The sequence below is a fragment of the Euleptes europaea genome, chromosome 1, assembly GCF_029931775.1.
Source record: "Euleptes europaea isolate rEulEur1 chromosome 1, rEulEur1.hap1, whole genome shotgun sequence".
Classification (NCBI taxonomy): Eukaryota; Metazoa; Chordata; class Lepidosauria; order Squamata; family Sphaerodactylidae; genus Euleptes; species Euleptes europaea.
In genome coordinates, this window is record NC_079312.1 from 131,838,014 (window position 1) to 131,861,160 (window position 23,147).

General features: G+C 39.0%; 1 protein-coding gene across 1 annotated transcript in view; it reads left to right on the top strand.

The window, feature by feature from the left end:
• Positions 1-5,615: 5,615 nt before the first annotated feature.
• Positions 5,616-23,147, top strand: part of CCDC57 (coiled-coil domain containing 57) — a 70,596-nt gene continuing 53,064 nt past the window's right edge. Inside the window, exons 1-6 of the mRNA XM_056848534.1 lie at positions 5,616-6,019; positions 7,913-8,021; positions 9,415-9,516; positions 10,942-11,099; positions 13,803-13,877; positions 15,143-15,343. Coding sequence (XP_056704512.1) covers positions 5,619-6,019; positions 7,913-8,021; positions 9,415-9,516; positions 10,942-11,099; positions 13,803-13,877; positions 15,143-15,343 — 1,046 coding nt within the window. The 5' untranslated portion in view covers positions 5,616-5,618. The remainder of the gene's footprint in view (positions 6,020-7,912; positions 8,022-9,414; positions 9,517-10,941; positions 11,100-13,802; positions 13,878-15,142; positions 15,344-23,147) is intronic.

The window sequence follows — 23,147 nt, forward strand, 5'->3', positions numbered from 1 at the left end:
CGATCCTGCTTAGCTTTCGAGTTCTGATGAGATCAGGCTCGCCTGGCATGTCAGGACTTCTCTCTGTTAGACTTATACAGGTAGAGGACCTGCAAGGACTTGTGGAGGGCATCTCATTTCCCCCTCCCCTCCTATTTAATCTTTCCATTCCCTGAAAGTCTCCATAGCCTCTCCCCTTTTCCTTCTAACCTACCAGCATCTTCACCACTCCTTCATTTTTCTCACTTTCGCGCACTTTAGCAGCCTCTCCCTGGGAAAACTCTGGCTGAGTTATGCAGTGCTGGCCACTGAGTCCGGCCCAATTGTGCAGTAGAGAACCACAAGGACTTATGGAGGCCACCTCATTTTCCCTGGTATTCCCTTCTCCATACTATTTTCTCTTTCCCTCCTCCTGGCAACACTCATATCCTCACCTTTCCCTGCTTCCTTCTCATCAAACAACCAACCTGCCATTTATTTGCCCCCCATTTTCAGCTATATTTATTTATTTACTTAATTTATACTTGGCCTTTCTCCACACTGTGAACCCAAAGCAGTTTATGTCCCCCCACTTTCCTCCATTTTACCCTCACAACAAACCTGTGAAGTAGGTGAGGCTGAGTGTATATGACTGGTCCAAAGACACCCCATCCAACTTCCATGGCACAGTAGAGATTTGAACCTGGGTTTCCCAGATCCTAGTTTGAAACACTAACCACTACTCCACACTGGTTTTCTTGGGGTGGCTGCTGCTGAACAGTAGCAAGCAACCGGGTCTGTATGAGCACTGCAAGTTGCGTGTCATCATGTCACCCCGTGGTTACTGCCCTAATGAGTTTTCCTTTAAAAGCCTTGCCCCCTTCCCTGATTTTTACTGACAGAAACCAAAGTTTGAAGGCTGGCAATACAGTCCCCTACCATTAATTTCTTAAAGCTACAACTGCTATTATTTTGAGGACTTTTAGCTATACGATTTATTTATTTATGTTTACATTGCAGATTTTCTGCAGGTTTGTAGAAAGATCATCAGCTTTGTCTGTTCATGGCTCCAGTCTTCGGGTTTAAGTATCCCCAGATTTGGCCATGTTGATAATTAGATATGTTAATTAAGATAACCAGGCTATCATGACCACAGAGGAAAGGTGAGTAGTGGGGGAGTCTTTGGAAGCTGGTTGCTAAATTTCAGGGGTTTATTCCTGATGGTAGTGGAAGCATAGTGTGCATGGAGTTGGCAGTTTTGGAGAACAATACACAAAATGGGATGTTCTTATTTATTTAGTACAGATGAATTAGTAATGAAATGGAATAATTGTTAGTTCTTTTTAATAACAGCAATGTATTATTTTACTCAGAAGCTATAACAGCAGCAGTAACAGGAACCCAGTGAGGCTGAGAGACAATAGCTGGTCCAAGGTCATTTGATGAGTTTTATGGTTGTTACTTCTTTTAATCCTAATTCAGGTGTGTTAATTTTTATATATTTATCATAAAAAAAGAAGTTGCAAGAGTGGATGTAAATGTAAAACTCTGTTAAAAAAAACTTCATCCTAAGAAATGCATATGTAATTCTTGTTTTAGAATTGGAGGGGCCAAAAACCAGTAACAGCATTGTCTTAAGTTTCAGTCTCTAAGGGACATTAGAAAGGTCTTGCTAAGTTTAACCGAAGAGGCATGTGTGAGAGATGTTGGTGTTTAAAAAGCATTTTACTAAGGCTTTCTGATACCACTATTCATATAGCTAGCGTCAAATTCTGCTTTGTTTAGAGAAGGAAAAATCAATTAAACAAAATTAAAAAATGGGAAAGAGGGTCAACCTATCATGTCATATTTGGAAAAAGCTTCATGTGGTATACTTCTGCCTGTCGTCTAGCTATTAAAGGCACAGGAGGCCTGGCAGAAAAAAAATGTTCATACTTTTAATTGAAGTTCTCTTTACATTGTAATTTAACAAATTAATACCCATGCATATTCAGAGGAGGTTTGTCATTGAGTGACCCTTGGTGGACTCCCACCCAAATACTAACAAGGGCGGCCCCACTTAACTTCTGAGATCTGACGAGATCAGACTATCCTGGGCCATCCATGTCAGGGTGTGCTCCATCTAGCTCCCAATAATAGCCAAGCCACAGCGTTCTACACCAACTGGAGTTTCTGGATTGATTTTGAGGGGAGACCAATGTACAGTGCATTATGGTAGCCTAGTCTGGATGTCACCATGATGTAGATCCAGGTGGCCATATCAGCTGTATCAAGGTGAGGGGCCATGTTATGGGCTAGGCTGAGTTGGGAGAAAGCCTTTTTTGCATCTGCATTAATTTGCTTCTCCAGCAATAATGTTGGGTCCAATATAACCCCAAAGCTCTTAACCGAGTCAGCAAGGGTCAGCTGAACTCCATCAGTAATGTTGAATAATGTTGGGTCCAGTGTAACCGCAAGATTCTTAACCGAGTCAACAAGGGTCAGCCGAACTCCATCAATAACGTTGGGAGCACAATGTCCTTCAAGATATCCACCTCCCCAGTGAACATTACCTCTGTCATTTCAGGGTTTAGTTTCTGTTTGTTTGCTCTTAGCCAATTTACCACAGCAGCAATTTATGACCTCTACCGCATCACCAGGAGACTTGGATAAGGATATATAGAGCTGGGTATCATCCGCATATTGACGACATCCAACCCCAAAGCTATGAATGATTTGCCCTAAGGACTTTACATAGAGATTGAAAAGCATAGGGGATAGAATTGTGTCCTGTGGAATGCCAGATGAGTTATCCAAGAAGACTTAGAGTTGGTCTGCTACTGCTTTCTCAATCACATTGCTGAGAAAGGGCAGGTTAGAGAGACTGGGCGATAATTGTCCACATAATTTTTCTATAGGGATGGTTTTTTAGGTAGAGGATGAATAACCGCCTCTTTGAGTGGCCGAGGGTAGGTGCCCTGAGTTAGTGACTAATTTATAGTAGATATTAAGGGTTTGCTGATATAGTCCTGACATGATAGTAGTAGCCAAGATGGGCAAGGATCCAGAGTACAAGTAGTGGCCTTCACCGATCCCAGGATCTTGTTGACATCCATCATGGAAACTGGGTTAAAATGATGCATAAATAGACCAGGCAGTGTGTTAGGCCTTTCTTCTGGTGGGCCTGTGTTAAAATGGATATCTAGATCAAGGTTGAATATAGTATCCATTAAGATACTATATTCAATTTCTCTGTTGGTTAGTTTAAATATTAAATATTAAGGCATACTATCCAATATTATTTCCATTAGGTGAAAGATTTACTCCTTGGCCATTTATGCATGGGTAGTTTGCATCGCAATCCCATGCCAGCAATGCTCTTCCACCCTCTACATTGGACAAACAGGCCAGTCCCTGTGATAAAGATTAAACAGACATAAGTCTGACATCAGAAACCACAATGTTCAGAAACCAGTGGGGCAACATTTTAACCTTCCAGGACATTCAGTTGCTGATTTAAGAGTAGCAATTCTCTTACAAAAGGATTTCAAAGGGAGATTAGAAATAGAGACTGCTGAATCTAATAATGAAGCTCAAGACAATGCATTATCCTGGATTGAATAGAGATCTGGGATTCCTCTCTCATTACCAATGCTAATTTCTACACGCCTACTACCTCTCTGCATATCACACCTAATCCAATCACGCCTGCTAATGTAATTAACTTGCTTTTAACATATACACTGCCTTTGTGTGTCTAATTCACTTTTCTCTAATTAAGGATAGATGGAATCACATTCTAAATGTATCTGAAGAAGTGAGCAGTGGCTCACGAAAGCTCATACCCTGCCATAAATTTTGTTACGGTAGTCTTTAAGGTGCTACTGGACTCTTGCTCCTTTCTACTGCTATTGACAGACTAACACTGCTTAGGAGTGGTATGATTGAGAGCATGGGCAGGTGGGAAGGAGCTGAGCCCCCCTTCCTTGCAAGCTTTTCACCTCCCATACTACTATTTCTTTCTTAGAGCGCATTCCTAAAGGGTGGTTGTGTCCAGAAGTGGTTAGGTTGTGTCCAGAGGTGGCTCCACTGCCTCCAGAGCAGCTTGCTGCCAGTGCAGCAAGCCCCCCCCCAAAAAAGGGGGGGAAAGCGCAATTTAGAAAGAAGCCCATGGAACTCTCCATAGAGTTCCACAGGGCTGCACCACAATTTTGTAGGTGTAACTGAACACCCTGCAAAATGGTGCATGCCTGGCCCGGGAGGGCTTAGAAAGCTGCATAAAGGCAGCTCTGCTTTGGGAATGCCCCCGAGGATGCTGGCACAGGGAGATAAGCTGGGAAACGCTGGTGCAAGTGGCGCGTATGCCGGTAAAGGGGTCATGCTGGCTTCTATGTGGCTTCTGCCCCCCCTTCAGGAATGGGCTGCCCGTGGAAGTTAGCTTTACCAGGAAAAACTTATTGCAAATTAATAAAAATAAAAATCTATGAAATTTAAATCTATATTTTTAAATGGAAGATGGAGTAAAAGTAAAAATAATGAGGTAAAGAAGGCAATTTTATAGTAACTAAATACTAATAGTAGAATAATTATAGTAATAATAGTAATATAGTTATAGTAATATAATTTACTGTTTCTTGTAGCATTAAAGTGCCAGTTGTAAATAAGAAGGCAGAATGGAAATTATAAATGTTATTACTATACCTAAACATTATTATACCTAAAATTGCTAGGCATTGGGTATGAGACAAAATACCAAGATTATTGGAGGATAATCTGTAGAATGAGATGACCTCTTTATATTAGTAGCACAATCAATTTAGGAAGTTATGAGATTAAACAGCCAGATTATAGTTCCGTTATTATTTGCTGGACCAACATACATATTTGAAATACAGTTTTTAAGGGGTGGAGGGAATTTTTATACTCTTGAAACAATGGGAATGTATAATATCCTGAATGTAACAAGACAGAAACTTAAAGAGCTGGATATATGAGCTTCTCAATAACATATATTGACTGATTTAAAATATTATATTCAGTGTTAATATTTTCCCTGAAAACAATCTTAAATAGGTTTTGAATTTTAGTAGGAACTTCTTTCTGATTGCTAAAGCACAACTGCATATACCTTTTTTTACTCAGTACAACTGCTGGATCTAATCAATCTAATCTAATAAAGGTGGCATCTATTATTATTTTCCCTCTTGCGTCTGTGGCAGGTTCAGTTGTGTCTTAGATTGTTCAAACCTTGCATGGGATGGAGAAAGCAACATCCTAGACAAGGCCGAGCTGTACAAGATTGTAACTGCACTGGAGTTGCGAGGCCATTCTTGTAGTTTTTAGGGCTGGATTAAAAGTACCCCTTTGGACCCTGCTCTTCCTCCTATAAAAAGCCTCTTGTGTTGTGTACGTGGTTGCTGCAATGGTGAAGAGAGATGTTTTCACTGGCACTTAAAAGTCAGAAAAATAGGAGCCAAGGGAACTTCAAGGAGGGAGGGGATTCCACAGTAGGGAAGTAGCCACAGAGAAAGCCCTGTCTGGTCACGTTTCGTCTCACTTCTGCAAGTGAGGGTACTGAGAGCAGGGTTAGTGATGATGATGTTACATTAAGAAAAAATGATAGACTGGGGTAATAGTCTCCACTTTGTAGTTAACACTCTTCATCCTTCTCAGGTTCAGCAATGTTACACACAGAAAAAGAATTAAATGAACTTCTCATCTGTAAAGAACAAGAACTGAAAGAGCTACAAGCTTGTCAGATCCATTGTTTGAAAACGACACTGCAAGAAACCCAAAAGCAGCTTCAAGAAATGAATAGGAAATTCAACAGATTAAAGGAAGATTTCACCTATAACCTTAAAGTCTTAGAAGAGAGAGAGAGAGAACTCCAACACTATGACACCTTGTTCACCCAGCTGAAAATAGTTGAAAATGCTAAGGAGGCAGAAGTTAGTGAGCTTAGAATTCAGGTGGACAAGCTGCAACAAGCACTTACTCGAGAAACCAAAAAACAAGAAGCTTTGCTGTACCAATATCAACAAAACCTTAAAGAACATCAGTTAGGTCTGGAGCGGCTTCTCAGGTAAGACAGATCTGATTTGCATAAATATAATGAAGAGTCAAATTTTCAAGCCCAGTTTTGGTGATCTAGCAATGTCTAATTGATGGACAGCTAACGTCTCTTATATCAAGGCCTACATATATTTAAAATACAGTGTACTCCTGTTGCAGTATTGCATCATATTGCTGTTGTACTATAACGCAGAAAGTCATGGTTGTATGTAGCACACAGTTACAGTTAACCTGAAGAAGCAACCATCTGTCTTTAACCTGTGAGATGTGTGAAATACACTATATTGTGAGTAGTCTGTACAGCTAGCTTTTCTGAAAACAAGGAAAAAGTGATAACTTTCAGTGTGTGATTTTTTTTCTTGCTCATTTTCTTGGAATAAGTTCTGTGAACACTTGATGAACTTCACAATAGGATGGGGTTGATTGAAGTCATGTTAATTTTAAATCAAAATTGTCCTTATATTGTACCGGCACTTCATAAATGTCCATTCTATTTGGTTGTTATAATATAGTGACACATTGATTTAAAACTGAATAAAGCCTTTATGCAAGAGGGTATACTGTGAATTGTAACATTTTTAGCCAGTGCTGGTTGGAATTGTCCCTGGAAGTTACTTCTTTCCAGTGTCCTTTCTGCTTTAGTCTGCTCCTCCTCCTTTTTATATAACAGCTTTGTTGAGCCTATACTCCATTTCACAAAAAATTAATCTCCAGCAGATAGAAGGGCTGATAGTGGTTACTGGGCAGATCAGTATTCTCTGCAATAGGAGGTAAACCTCAGTGTTCTTTGAGGTATAATTAGAGTACTGAAACAATTACAGAGATCATCTAGTAATTATACATAAAACAGGAGTAAAAGACCCTCCAGATGAATCAATGGATAACACTTGTAGTGATGCCTGACTGAGTATCAAGCCCTAATATAAGTATGTGAACTATTGTGCCTTATGATGACTGATGAAGTTTTCACCAGTTTTAAGGGATGATAGAATTAGTGTTAAACTTGGTTATTTTTAAGAGAGATGCTTATTCTAGCTGAAACAAAAATCTGATTGAAAAATATCAAAGTCCATTAATTGCAAAGGAAAGCAAAATATTGGCTTGTGAATGTATCATTCCATCTTTATCCTGTCTGCATAGAGATTTAACAGACTGACTGCTACCCTTTGAATTTTATAGCATTTTGGCCTTATGGTGTACAAGCTTGTTTTCTCTGTACACGAGTGTATACTTGCCAGCTGATAACACATTGCAGGATCCACCAAGGACTATGGACCTGAACTAGAGGGTCTGAGTACCATTCAGGCCATTATGTTCTACATGGCTGAGGTACTTTGTGGTCCTCCTGTGCTACTTTGTTTTCCAAGGTGGTCAGAGTCCCCATTGGAGAGAAACCTGGGATATAAAAGTAGTAAATAAAAAATAAAATATAGTATGAAATACCTTGCAGTCTCTCTCCTCCTCTGTGTTGAATTATGGCAGAAGTCGATGTTGGTTCAGAGACAACCTTATGTACTTTGCTTATTTGATATATTTATACACAACTTATAATTTCTTATAGTATTATTATTACCTGAAACTAGACAAATGGCTTAGATTGCTACTTATGCTGTACTGTTATTTTAGATAAATGAATTGTACAATCAGATCCTAACTGCAGTTAGAGTGGGACGACTAATTCAGGAGACAGTAAACAGAAATAAGGCTTTATTCAAGCACATAATACATACGGCATTTTATCCCCAAGTTCTTTGAAATAGGGCATACTTTTTATTGTGGGTTAATCAATTTTAAACCATTTGCTGTAACTAATGCAAAAGGGGTTTCACTGGATTTTATCTGAAGAAAATTAATTATTGAAATATTTTTTAACTTGGGTATTTTTAATTGCTTGGTTTCATAGCTCTAAGGACTCTGATATCAATCACCATTGTGAGGAATATGAGAATATGAAACGACAACTAGAGAGAAAACTTCAGGAAGTAGAAGGTGAACTTGCTTTGCAAAGGCAGGTATGGAATAACAGATAAATTAGTTAAGCAGGAAAGACTGATATTTTCTTTTCTTGTAGAGAAAACAGCCATGATTTATAGCATATGTTGTAGTCAAACTTGTGTGTATGTTGTCCCCCTGAAATCCCTTCAGTTTATACTTTTTATTTCTAACTCTAAGGGCAAAAAAAATAAAGTGTGCTGAAATTACTTCATGATTTTAGGTATCCGGCGGGATTTCTTTGTTTCTTTCTTTGTTTTCTTCCTGCTCTGGAATCCTCCCTCTGGGAATAATTGGTAGGATTGTGTCTAGTAAAATGAGATAGTGTAAGATTCTTTTCACAAGGTTTAGCAGAAATGCTGTGCTAAATTTGCCAACGTTGAACATTCAGGAAGGTCAGTGCTATAAATCAGGAGCAGCTTTAGGCAGTCATGAAGGCTAAATAAACACACAGGCCTTTGCCAACAATTACTACTTCTCTGATTTCAAAGTTATTTTTCTTCCAGCGTTGCACATGGCTATTTAAAAATATATCAACTTATTAAACAATGTTTAGTTGAAAATATTGTCGAAGGCTTTCACGGTCAGAGTTCATTGGTTCTCGTAGGTTATCCGGGCTGTGTAACCGTGGTCTTGGTACACAGCCCGGATAACCTACGAGAACCAATGTTTAGTTGATTAATCATCTGCCTGTTAACAGTATAGGCGCCTTTTTGAGATATTGAAGGAACTATACAATTTAATTTAAAAGATATATTTCTCAAATTTCTCAAATTAAGACCATCTCTTTAAAATTTTCTTTTTCATTTCCTATTACTGTAACATATCAGAACTAAAACAGAAATCAAGTGGAACCTTTTAGACTTTCCAAGTTAATTTCAGAATAGGTTTTTGTGGGTCAGAACTGAGCTGCGCTCTGCATCATGATATCTTATTCTGGAATAAACTTGGTTAGTCTTAAACACGCTACTTGATTTCTGCTTAGCTTTGCTATAGCATGCTAACATGACTACCCTTTTGAAATTAATAACTAAAATAGCCTCAAGAATAAACACTGCCTTGACTAATGGCTTCAACAAACTTATTCCCGATTGTTTAATCAACTAATATTTTAATTGATTAACAATGGAATCCTGAGAACACTTTCCTGGGAATAAGTCCCATTTAATAGACCTGAGTAGGATTCTGAGTAGACCTGTTTAGGATTGTACTGTAATTTACTGATTAATACAAATTTATTCAGGTTATACAAGTGGCTAAGATTCTCATACTTTTGCCATGACAAAAGGACGCCACAGTACTCATGTTTTCAATATTCATTTGCTTCTACTTTGAGTCCTAGAATCCATCTTTAAACTGTGTTATACATATGTGTTTGCACAATTATATACAATTCCATGCTTTCAATTTCAGGAACTTCTAGTGGAATTTGATGCAGAAATTAAAAAAAGAGAACATGAATTTCGACAGAAAGCAGATGAAATGAGCAATTTATATCTGTCTCATGAGCTTAAGGTGAGTGCACCTTGAAAATGTGATAGCAATATAGCAGTGCCAAAACAAAAAATCAATGCGCTTATGATTACTCCTAGTTTGGTTGTTCTAATTAGTCATATTCTTCTCTGTTTCCATAATTCCTGACAAATCTGCCCATTAGGCAACATAAAGCTGACTGCTTCAGGTTATGGATTTCAGAGACAGCATTACATTATTGGGATAGGGGTGGAAGGAAATGTTAAGCCAACCCATATTGGTATCTCCACTCTGAGCTCCACTCTGCTTTGCTTGCAGATCTTGTAGGATACAAGCCATTATTTTGATTTTTACTTCCAGTGTGAAAATGTTTAATGGTGATAGAATGTATGGGTTGGATCTGAGTTGGGAAGATGCTATTATTAATTGTTTGTTTAAAAAGTCTTTGAGCATATACAAAATATCCAACTCCCAACCCCCACCCCTAAAATGCAGAGAGTATACTCCCTTGCTCTGTTTACTTTCCCATCCCCTTACCACTAATTATAGCACTAACATTTATATTGGTTAGTTCCATAAAGTATCACATACAAGGAGGTAAGGAGAAGGCAAATGCCCAGATGGTGTGCTAGGCAAAATCTAAAGATGGTTTCCTGAGAGAGATCTTCATAACTTTTCAGATCGTCCTTTCAAGGATGGTTAATAATTTCTGAGGGAAGTGAAGATACTTAAGATGGGTGCATTCATTCAGTTTATAACTTCATGCCATGGGTCAGTAAAAATCCTTTCAATGGGGCAATTCAGATATCACATCAAACCCTAGTTTAGAACCCAAGCGTGGTCAGTTGGCTGGGCTGTCTGTCTGTCATTTTAACCCTACCCTTCTTCCAAGGACCTAAAAGCAGTGTACATGGGTCTCCCTTCCCCCACAGTATCCTCACAACCCTGTGAGTTAGGTTATGTTGAGAGAAAGTGACTGGCCCAAGGTCACCCAGTAAGCTTCGTGGCAGAGTGCAGATTTGATCTCTGGTCTCCCAGATTTTAGTCCCATACTCAAACCACTGTATAACACAGCCTCTTCTGTTTGGTCTGTAATTGCTTTTTTCATTTTCTGTTTGCTCAGCACCGCAGTCTCTAGGTGCAGTAGCCTTTGGAGACCAAGCCACAGCCACAACTATGGTTTGCCATTTCAGGCATCTCGCCAAGCCATTGTTAGCAGCAGCCATGGGGTGCAAATGATGGTTTCCCAGTTGCTCACAAACTCTCAGTTCAGATATCATACCAAAATTTATTTGTATTTTACTGTATTTTAAATCTCATTAGGAAAATACATTTGTGTTTTTTGGTTGGGTTCAGAAAATAAGTTTACTTTATGATTGCAGTCTCTTCTCTAATCATGCTTGGGATGGAGAAGGAATAAATAGAATGCATCCTTTTGTTGTTGTTGTTCTTTTTCTTCTCTGAAAGGTCAAGTTGTTGACCAAGGAATTGGAAGCTTTGAAAGATGCTGGGATGAATGCAGCAGAATCAATGAAAGTGGTAGAAGCAGCCAATTTAGAGTTGGAAAAAGAAGTCAGACACAAGGATTGGGAAATAAAGGATCTTGCAGCTGTAAAAGATGCTCAGTACGTATTGTTCCTTTGAGGTTTAAGAGAAGCTTCTTTTTAGCTCATCTCTTTTTTCTTCACACTAATTTGTTGTTAATTTGACATTTTTCATGTCTTCAAAAGGCAAATGTGACTCTCAAGAAGAATAACACACACATCTGGCATAACAGTGGCTCACTTCACAATTTATACAGTGCAGCTTAATGTACCTCCAGAGTTGCACAGAGTTTCCAGTGTCTGTATTGCCTTATGTGCTTGTTGCGATGCTCCTTTAATCTCTGCAAATTAGATATGAGCCCTTTGTTTAGATAACAGTGGGTTTTTTGTTATCTAGTATCAAAACTCTACCCCCAATGTAGCTGTCAGTGCGGTTTTCTTTACTGTTATATTATGACTTTTCATGAATACTGTTTCGCAAAGTCATGCATGATTGTACATTTCCACTATAGCAAATTACAATTGTACACATTTATGTTGCAGATCTACAAAATTGTGTAATCAACAGCCCCCCCCCCCAAGAAAAGAGTTACTCATTAAATAAGTAAAAAAAATTAGGCTCATCTGCAAAAATGATCCCCTTCTTTGCCAAAGTAAATTTATTTAATTATTTATTTTTGTATTTCTAGCCTGCCCTCCTCCAGCCAGGCCGGGTTCAGGGCAGGTTACAACATTAAAATTTCCAATATAACAATAAACAATAAAATATATGAAACCATAAAACCACAAAAATGAAGAAAGGCTGCAAAGGCAGGGCAAGGAAAAGTAGGCAGGCTACAAGAACAGATGGCATAGTTCGCACATCTTAACCAGAAGACTGAGGATGGGGTTAACTTAGTGCACCAATACCTTTTTGAATTGTGTTAACGTTTTTACTGGGATGACGTACATCTTTTTAAAGACATATTATGTAACATTCCTTGCAATCCTCTGGAAAAGCCCCTTTCTCCCTTACCTTGGCACCCACGGGGTTATTTGGATTAGGTGGTAATTCAAGTGTTGCAGTGTTGTTTCTTAAAGAATTGTTTTTTAATGTTCAGTTCCACTTTTTAGACTTTTAAAAATGTATAGATCATGCACTTTAAGAATTGTCAACTTTATCAGATTTACAGTGCAATCCCAAGGAGAGTTACTACTCCAGTCTAAACCCATTCATTTCAATGGGCTTAGGCTGGAGTAACTCTGCATAGGATTGTGCTGTTAGTGGGACAGTGTTAGGTTGGTGCCTCATTGCTCTCGCTTCACAAATCCTTGCTAAATCACACAAAAATCAGGAGTTGCCACAACCTACCGATTTAAAGAGCAGTAGTTCTGTTGCAGATTATAGGTGTATCAAACAATAGCTCTGTCAGTTTCTAATCTGTTTCCACCCAACTGCATTAAAAGGTTGTAATGTACTTTCTCAATAACTTGCTTAAAACAACAAAAATCAACATAGGGTAAGAGCAGCTTAAGTAGAAGCCTCCTAGCTCAGAACCATCAGGTTTACTCAAACAATCAATTAGGTTTATTAACAAAAGACATAGAGCATAGAATTGAGTCAATAAAATCAATACAACAAACTTGTTCTAGCTTCTAAAACTTTCCCTAGTCAGTGTAATTGACTAGTAAGTGATATGGCTACCAAAGATGCATGGCAAAAGGTAGTAGGTCTTGAATTAGCAATCACAGTTCCTGCCTGCCTGCCTGCCTGATAGAAGATACAGCATGGAATCGGAAGATTCTTAACAAAAGATGTTTTGTAAGAAATGTAAGAAATTTAGCAATGAAACTGATGTGAGAGATGTTGCTGAAATAGTAGTGATAATGACAAGACAAGTATGCTTTTAGAACCAAGTTTCTGGTAATAATTAGTTATGATTACTTAAAAGTAATCTGTAGGTATCAGCAGTTGCAGTAGTGGATTGTACTATGGACTGAAAAATTTCAGTTGTGCTCATGAACCTGACCCACAAAAATAATATCACTCTGTTTCTTTTGGGCTTGTCCAAATGACAGTTTCTCTCGAATCTGTAGCCGTAGAGTGGGGATGAAGAGTACTCAGAATGAAATGCAATAAGAATATTGATGTGGATATACACCTTGATACATCATTATAGCAAGATCTAGAACAGGGGTCCCCCAACTTATTGAGCCTGCTGACACCATTGGAATTCTGACACAGGGTGGTGGGCTCAACAACAAAATGGCTGCTCTAGGAGGCGGAGTCAGGCATAAGATGGTGGCCACAGGTGCAGGGCCCAACCACAAAATGTCAGGAAGTGAGATCATGCATAACTGTAATAGTAAGTGTTCAACATTTGAAGTAGAAGCTCTGTGTAACAGGAGGCTTTTTAAAAATTAACATATTGTTTAAAAATATTGTCTTCCATACACACCGGTCACCTTCAGTCATACAATAAAGATCCTTGTGCTGTGGTGGCAGCTTCTGTCAAAGCAACTTTTTAACAATCTGCACAGCCAATCAGAAGTCCTGGCCAAGAGGCCCACCTGGCCCCACCCACTTTATAAAAACATTTGGGCATCAGGAACGGTACTGAAGGGCGCCACGTCGGAGACCTCTGTTCGTATGATCCTTTAGCACGCTTCTTTCTAGGAAAGATTTATTCTCTAGCAGGGCAAATTTCAATTGCTTTCTGATCTCATATCTTTCTTAACCCTCATTCCGAGGATCATTTGTTTAGATATAATATTTTTATTTTCCTCCAATACATACCAATATAGGATACAAGATTTAGAAAGGAGACTTGATTCAGTGCAGCTGACCTGGAAAAAAGAGAAAGAACGATTTGAGCAAAAGTGAGTACTTAAAAAGATGACAGTATATTTTAAGTGTACTATATTTCTTGACAATATCATAAAAGTAGTCATTTGCAGGCATTTTCTACACATAACCATACAGGGGTTTGACGTAGCTGGAAGACTTCTGCTTTCAGATTACGATGCTCTGTTAGCTTGTGGGAAGACACATGGGTAGTACATGTGGCTTAAGTTGTTTTTCATGTCTTTTTAAAAGTTGTTCCTCGTAAATGTGTCTGAATAATGTGTCTGTAAATAAATATGAATAGATACGTGTTTGCATTTCATTTTCATTGGACACTCTGTACCCCAATCACATTGTTTTCTTTTTAATTTTGGGGCTTCATATGTTTCAGCTTCTTTTTCTTTTCTTTTTTGGCAAGCATGACTCTGCACTGTTACTAAATTGGCAAGCAGCTTCCTCTAGCTCATGTTCCTTTCCCCCCAGTACACTTGTAAACACATTGACAATGGGCCAAAGAACTATGATACTAGTGCTGCATGTGTAATGTGTATTTGTACTTCAGTTTGGGCAAAAAAAGAGACTCTTAAACAGAGATTATGTCAAATGCTGTTTGTGATATGGCATCAGGATCATATTGGAGTAATGTTCTGCTGGGTCTGTAGAAGGCATTTTTTGCTGTTGAAATGGTTCTTTGTATCTCTTGGTTCAGCTTGTAGATAGTAAAAAATTGATAGAAAAGGTTAAAAAATTCTTCAAGTTTTGGTTAGATAACACCAGAGATAACTTGCCCTTGATCATATCAGTGCTTTTCAGGGCCTAACTACAGGACACATTTTTCTTCGCTGTGTCCTCAGGTCAGGTTGGTCGGCGGGTTCTGGGAGCTCATGTCTCCCAGACACAGGGGGGATCAGTTTGGATCGTAACCATGGAACATGGGGAAAGGGTTCTTAAGCCGGTTCCCTCTTGTGCTTTTCCCCCCAACCTGAAAAGGCCCCCCGGGGGTTGTTAATGTAGGTTTTCCCAGTGGGAAAAAATAGCTCCCCCAAGGCCATTTCAGGTTGGGAAAATGGCTTAAACACCCTTAACTCAGTTGTTGTAATCCATTTAAGTACTTGAAATAAAGGCACATTGCTGTTGGAGGAGGATGGGCCCCCACCCATAATCAGTACTGGCTCAACGGGGAAAAGAACACCTCCAGTTCAGTCAGCTTTCTTTTAAGGGCTCCCAGAGGCATGAGATTCATATTTAATTTACATTTAATTTTTAAATACATTCCTGTTTGTTTAATTTTTTTAAAAAGACACGCGGCAATAGATCGTTTGACCAGGGAAAAGGATGCAAAATTAAGTTCCATGAAAGAGGCCCATGTAGAACAAAAGCATAAATGGGAGAATCAAATCCGAGAACTGCAGATAAACAATGATACCTTGGAAATGGTACTACATCGGGCTGAACTGAGGTATACAGATTGCTTGAGAGAGAAGGAGGCTGCTGTTGAAAAGTAAGTGTGACTTGATCTGTCTTAGATTGTTTTCTTATTTGATTTTACTGTGCATAAGCTGTAGTTTTGCAGGTATGCAAGGTTGTCGTCTATTCATATGTCTTAACGTTCATGTCTAAATGTGTATTTTCACGAGCAGCAAATGGTTCAATCCCAAGAAGATTTGCATCATGCTAAGTCCATTGAAGACAATGATCTTAGAAGGGTGTAACTCTACTTAGGACTGCATAGTGAAAATGACAGGATTTTCAACATTAGATAGTGGAAATAGCGTATTCTGCGGCAGGTGTGTTTAGATGACATATTGCAGTTAATAATGCACTCAGCTAAGGCAGTCTTCATGTTATCCCCAAACCTGACCTTAATAGCATTTTATTTCCAAGTTTCTGTGTTGGGAAATTAATATTTTGTTTTAAAAGGGTGCTTCCCACATGAACACATGATTACATGAAGCTGCCTTATACTGAGTCAGTCCCTTGGATAATCAAAGTCAGTATTGTCTACTCAGACCGGTGGCAGCTCTCCAGGGTCTCCAGGAGAGGTCTTTCACATCACCTACTTACTGCCTGGTTCCTTTAACTGGAGATGCCACAGATTGAACCTGGGACCTTCTGCATTCCAAGCAGATCTCTACCACTGAGCCAAGGCCCCTTCCATGATGAGTTAGGTGGTCAAGCTTTGAAAGCACTGAGTTTAGTTGTTCAAAGATGCTTTCCACTGTTTTGGCAGTCAATAAAGAGAGCTCTTTCAGGGTATTACTAGAGCTTTCAATGTTTTCCTCATCTTCCTGTGCCAGGGGGTTTGAGTCTCCACTTTGAACCACACACGTAGCATTTAGCTGAGAGCCTCACTGGAGTTAGATAAGACTGCAAAATGGTTTGAAGTAAATATGTTATATGTGATGTTATTAGCAGGAGCAAAGTAGTCTCCAATCCTGCTTTGTTTAGACACTGGGAGGGAGATTGGATCACCCGGCTCACGCATGCTGATAACAAGCATTTTTAACAATTCAATTCTAATGTGTACGCGAAAGGGATGACTTAGTGCAAACATTCCTGGTGTCATGAGCCAAGGAAGAACTCACATCAGTTCTGCATTAGCATAGGGACATCTTTTGGACTTGATGTACAGTGTCAGTACCAAATCATTTTCAACTAACATTGAAACACAGCTCATTAATGGCAGCTCCATCTTGCTATTCTAATGGAGCGTGACCAGAAGAGACTCCTTTTTTTTTATAAATATTTTTATTGGTTTTCCATATTAAATAAGGGTACAGGGAAAAAGAAAAAGGGAAAGAGGAACCCGTCGGTTAAACAATAGTTAACATTGAAAAACAAAACAAATACATAGTTCTACCCCCTTGTAGGTTCAATATTATAGTCATTTATTAATAAAGTAGATTTGATCGTCAACTTAACTTTCTTATGACTTATAAGATTTTATTATTATTTTTTAGTTTTAATATATTCATAAAAGGAATTCCATTTGTCTTTATTTGCTTTATGAGTGTCTTTTTGTAGTGTTTCTGTAAGGTGCGCCATTGTTATATATTTGTAAGCTTTATCAATCCAAGTTTCGATTTTTGGTATTTTATCTGTTTTCCAAAGTGATGCTAACACTGTTCTTGCTGCTGTGAGACTCCTGAGCTTGCTTCTTTGATATGTCTTGGGCTTTAAACTTGAGGACACTCGTAAACTCTTAGGTTCTGAGAATAGCTTGAGCGTGTGGTATTTAGTGAAGGGGGATTAACTGAAAATATTTTATATATCATGTGCAGTGACCGTGCCTTTTCAGGGCTTTTGGTCAAGTGGCTAACTATTCAAAGTACTTAGTATAGTACATGTTTCCTATTAAGAATACATTTCCTAAAAGTAGTATATATATTTTCTCAGTTGAACAGCACCATTTCCCCATTCAGAAATGCCACATAAGAACATTGTAGCTGTTCAGTACTGAGTGATAGCGGGATGTACTGCCTTATCTCCAGGGGAAAGCCTTTCTCATATGCTCTTCAAACAAAAGGTCAAATGTAAATTTAGATGTATTAGTCAGTCTGTATTTTAGCCTTTTGCTGGTTATAAATTTTGGAATTATACTTGGAGACTTGTTCATGTCCTATTAATTAAAGCAGATACAAATTATACCCTTGTTCTTCATTTACATATTAGTTTGGTTGATGTAACTCTTCCTAGTTTGCAGTTACAGAGGGACATGTCCTGTAACTCAAACCTAAACATACTTGCCCTAGTATACTGTTAATCTCCTGTCTTCTGTGCAGCCCCTCATTGGGACGGCATCAGCAGGCCTGCTGCGGAGAGATTCTTTTCCTAGCTTAAAAATTCCACTGGGGGCACTGAACCCTCTCTCAGAGACGTCACAACCGTTTCCCACCCAAATGGTCATGTGGTTTGAGTGAGGAGCGAGCGTCCCTTCCCTCAGTTCCTTCTTCGCCACTGATGGAGTAGGTTCATCCTAACATCTCTCTAGTCTGTGGTGGACTTTTCTTAAAGATTGCTCTTTGCTTTTTGTTTCAGTGCTTTTCTCAGGGTGGCATCAGAACCGTTTCTTCATTTGGCCCTGAATGTATCTATTGACACCCCCCCCCCCCCATTCTGAGGTGGTCAGTCGGTGGTGACTTTTGAAATGGCTTAGAAATGCCTCTTTAAGAATTTCTCCAAGTGCAAAGCTGAAATGACCCAGACAGACAATCACAATCTTTATCTACATTGCCTGGGTGAGGGCCACAATGTCACAACTTGTAAAGTTTGTCAACAATTTACGGCAAAGGGTCATAGCAACAGGATGTCAAAATTGAAGGCTGCCCTCTGGGGAAAGGCTCTGTTCTCCTCAGTCCCACCTTCCAAAACCACAATGCCAGAGAAGCCTTCTAAACTGCCCTCTGTGCTCTTCACTAAGTCAACCCCGACAGGCCTCAGGTCAGAACCACAAGAGGCTCGGACCCAATGCTGCTCCCCCTCAGTTCTGAGGAGTTCATTGGAATCGCTGGCAAAAAAATCTAAGTAAAAGCACATGGAACGTGTTAAGTCAGATCTGAAACCCCGATTCCATCTCTGAAACCATTTCCTGACCTTGATGAAATTGTCCTGCCTCCAAGAATTCACTCTTTATCCCTTCCTCATTTTTTTCCTGAAGGGGAGGTAGACCCAGATCTGCTTCAGACCCGACCCAGCCTCCAGATCAAAGGCTAGGTCATATCTGTTCTATCTTCTCATTATCCCCCAACCAAAGCTTATGCCTTGGCATCCATACCCGTATTTCATGTCCCCAGCATACTTACAATAGTGGGGCAGCTATGTTAGGTTGGTTCCGAGTATTGATCCAACTGTCACTCTTTGATTATTTGCTTACATTAAGCCATAAAGGCCTAGGCTACTCTTCCATCCAAGTACATTTAGCAGCTATTTCTGTCTATCATCCTCCAATACAGGGAGACTCTGTTTTTTCACACAAACTTACCAAGAGGCTCCTAAAAGGCTTACTGAACTCATATCCTCCAAGACCTACTTTTGTACCACAATAGTCTGTGGTTCTCACACAGTTAATGTCACAACCATTTGAAACACTACCTACTATATCATCAGCCCAGCTCTCTATGAAAGTATGTTTCCTATTTGCTATAACTTTGGCCAGAAGGGTCAGTGAACTTGCAGCACTAAGAATGGACCCACCCTTTCTCAAAATATTTGAAGAATGGATTGTGTTGAGACAAAATATTGAGTTCTTACCAAACTCAGGAAATTATTCTACTCATTTTCTTCCCTGACTCTAGTTCAGATGAGAAAGGAAACTTGTGAGGCAAGCTTTATTGTTTTATTGGAATAGAACACAGGGTTTTAGAAAAGATACATTGCTTATATGTTATTTGGGCCCCTCTAAAGGGAAGAGGGCTTTACCACAAACCCTTTCATTGTGGATTGTGCCTAATGTAAAGATTTGCTACAACCAGGCCAGGTTGCCCTGTCAGTTGATAGTGCATGCTCATTCCACGAGAGTTCAGGCATCTTCAGCTGCTCTTAGAGGTGTCCCAATCCAGGAGATCTTAAGGGCTGCGACACAGTCTACCACTGACACGTTCGTGAAGCGCTACACCTTAGACCTGTCAGTTGGAAAGTATGTGTTTCAGTTTGTGTTCTAGTGATGTGGTTCTGAGAGCTCTTCCCACCTCTTTGGTGAGTAGCTTGTTAAAATCCCATTGTGGGACTGCACAGAAGATCAAAGATGAAATCAGGATTGCGCTTACTTGTAACTGATGTTCATCCAGTGTCTTCTGTGCAAGCACATGTTGCCTCCCACCTGCCCTGATGCGAGCTTTCTGGAACTGAGGGAAGGGACGGTCCTCACTTGGACCACTTGACTGTTCAGCGGGAAATAGTCACAACGGCTCTGAGAGAGGGCTCAGCACCCAGTAGTGGAATTTTTAAGCTAGAAAAAATCTCTCTGCAGCAGGTTTGCTCATGCGCAGTCCTAATGTGTGCTTCACAGAAGACATTAAATGAACATGAGTTACAGGTAACTGCAACCTTGTTTTCGTTGTGCACACATTTATGCTTACAAGGAGAATTACTGTAAATGTAGGAATCTACATTTATCTCTGGAGGCCAATTTACAGAATTTACAGAGGTGTTCGTTTGAGTTCTTCCTTGTGTGAATGCCGAAACCAGCTTTCTCCGCGGTATGGCGTAAATAGCCGATACTAACAATGCAGTCCTCTGTAGTTACTCCAGTCTGCCCATTGATTTCAGTGACCTTAGACTAGAATAACTGTAAATGACCTACGCTAGTACATTGGAAAGGCAGTATATTCATTTTAAAAATATATTGTACTTCCAAATAAATAGGATCTTGGCGTTAATCATATGATTGTTTTAAAAATTACAAAGGAAACTGTGAGCCTAAACAGTGACTTGTATCCACCAGAGTGTTAAAGATTTCCACTTGTGAAGTGTGACTGTCTTACTTCTCCCCTCCTACTGCGCAGTCTGAAATGCCATTCACAAATGCTGTTCTTTGGAGTCCCACGTCCCCTAGAGGAAGCATTTGGGGGAGTAGTTTAGGTTGCAGTGAGAAGAGGGAGGCAAAATGTGGGCAGAAATCCATTTGTCCATGGAAATGCTTCAGTGGATCAAAGCCAGTGTGGGTGCTGATCAGTAACTTTACTAGTAATAATTTGAAAAGGCCAGATAATATTCTCCCAAGAAATCTAAGCAGGTTTGTCTAGCATTGTAAGTCTACTAACTGTAACTAAACTATTCTCAAAATTAGCTAGTGTCCCAGACAATAATATGCCACTGTTCCTTTGAAAATGAAAAATGGTTCCAAGGTTAGTTGTGTAGATTGCAGGGTGGTGAACTCAAAATTAGGTTGTGCATCCAAAGCCCCACATGCCACCTCATGCTTGTTATGCTGGACTTCTCAGCTCCCCTATCCATCAGCAGTCCTCCATGCTGGTGTGACACCCAGTGGTGGCAGAAAGAAATACTACCTCTCCATATGCACACAAGTGTTTTCTGGTCACACATGGGTGGTACATGGGTGGGCGGGTGGGGTATTCACCTTTTCTACCAGCTACTGAAAAAGGCAGCAATAGTATACACATCCTGCTGAAATTTGTTTGAAAGAAGTTGGATTTAAGAAGTCCAGGTATGTGCAGAATAGCAAACAAAAAGTATACTGAAGAATTAGATGCAACTGCTAATGAATGAATAAGTTAAAATAATATTTATTAGCATCTGTACATTAGGTACTTAAAGTGAAGAATATATACAGCACACACAGGCAAAGTGATGTGGTAGAAAATGCTGTACTTTTTAAAAAGAAGAAAATCATGCATCGCTGATACCTTTGAATTGTCAGTGGCCCCATGTATATGGAGACCATTGTCACTAGACAGAAAAAAAATACAGTGTAGGTACATTTTCAGAAATATTTTAACAGTCTGAAAGACTGGGAAGCAGTCCTGAGCTTATCCACTCAGAAGTAAGTCTAATTCAGAAGGGCCTTACTGCCATGAAAACGTCCTTAGAATATCAGCCATTGCTGTTTTTTTAATTGAAAGGGAGTTCCTGAATGTAAACAGTAAATGCATAAACATGGGAAACAAAAGTATAATATAAAAGGTAAAATTTATGAGAGGTAAAGAGCATGGCTCCTTGTACATCGGACAGAATGCCACTTGGGTTGCAGAACGGGCAAACACTTTAAAATGTACTATGAAGGTGACTAAATATTTTAATATTATAAATATAAAATAATAATATAAATTTAAAATAATGTAATAATGAGTAAGTGGGGACTTAAACAACAGGTGGTATGTAATTTTCATAAGTGCTAGGTAATGTTCAGTGGAAAAAATAATCCTGGAAAATAATAAGTTAACCATTTACAGTGTATAACTCCATTCTAGATATAGGGAACTTGTTACATAATGGGGTCATTATGGTTTTTTCCCCACTGAAGATGTTGGCCATGTAATCGTGCTAAATTAAAAGGAAGCAATTTCAAAAAAAACCTTGTGCTACGTACATAAAATATGCACACATTTATGTGTTGGATCTAGATGGAGTTTGGGCAGCCTTTCTATTTACATAAGATGGCTTTTATACAATCTAAAGATGGCTTTTATACAATCTAAAAAATCCATACCAAAATTCTTTAAAACATCAAAATTATCCACTCTCAAATTCAGCAGTTTATGGGTTCATAACTATGCACAGCTGCAGTCTAGTCTTGGTAAATAAAATAGCTTTTCTTTCCTGCTGCCTAAACAAAACCAATGACCAGCCTTTTTTAAAAATAAAATGTTATTTTAACAAGGCACCATAAACAAACATAAGCACATCAAATCATATACACAGTATAACTCATAAAACTTGCCATTCAGAATTATAGTTCAATTGCCAGCTTCTTTGAATTACATTTCTCATTATTCTCCACATATTCTTCCATATCTGTTGACACCTTTAATACTTGCTTAATAAATATATTTAATCTAAATCTTTCTCATCTATGAACAATCCTTGAGTAGGCAGTCCATACATGGGGGGCTGTCTCCAATAGAAACCTGTTGAATTTCCAAAGGAAGAAGTGCCTGGAAAAGGTTTATAGAAGATGGTTTTTTAAAAGGATGAAACTGTCTTTCATCCACCAATCCCAGGTCATTTGGTGTTTCATAGAGCAAAATCAGTGCTTGAAATTGAACTCTGAAGTATAATGGAAGATTGCTCCAGCAATGGCTATTTTATCTCAGTTGATTTGTGTTGGGCAAGCTCATTTCCTTAGTTGTAAACAGGAATGTGTGATGTACATGACAGGACAAGCATATTCAAGAATGTGAATCACTTTGCCAATTAAAATTAGTATGCAAATAAGTACTAAACAACTTAGTAATTGTTGCTCTTAAATTTTTATTGGATGTTGTCTGAAACTGCTGTTCCTGGTTACTAAAAGAGGCAGAGTTCTGCACTACAGGATCTGGTTTGCCACTTCATATATTCTTTAATGTTGGAGTGTATTGTTGTTTTTATTTTATTGATAGAGAAAACTATACTGTGGTAGTGAGGGACCTGTGCTAGATCCCCCCCACTAAACCATTGGAAGTTACAGATAGAACCCAAGTCTCCTATGTCTGTTCTGTAGGCCATATTCTTTCAGCAAACCTTCCTGAATAGTGTAGCTATATATAGATTTAAGGGAAACCAAATCATGTTCTCTAAACCAGAACATACTGAATGTGCTAGAGAGAGACCGCAGATTAGATGAAAGGCATCAGATGTATAAGGGC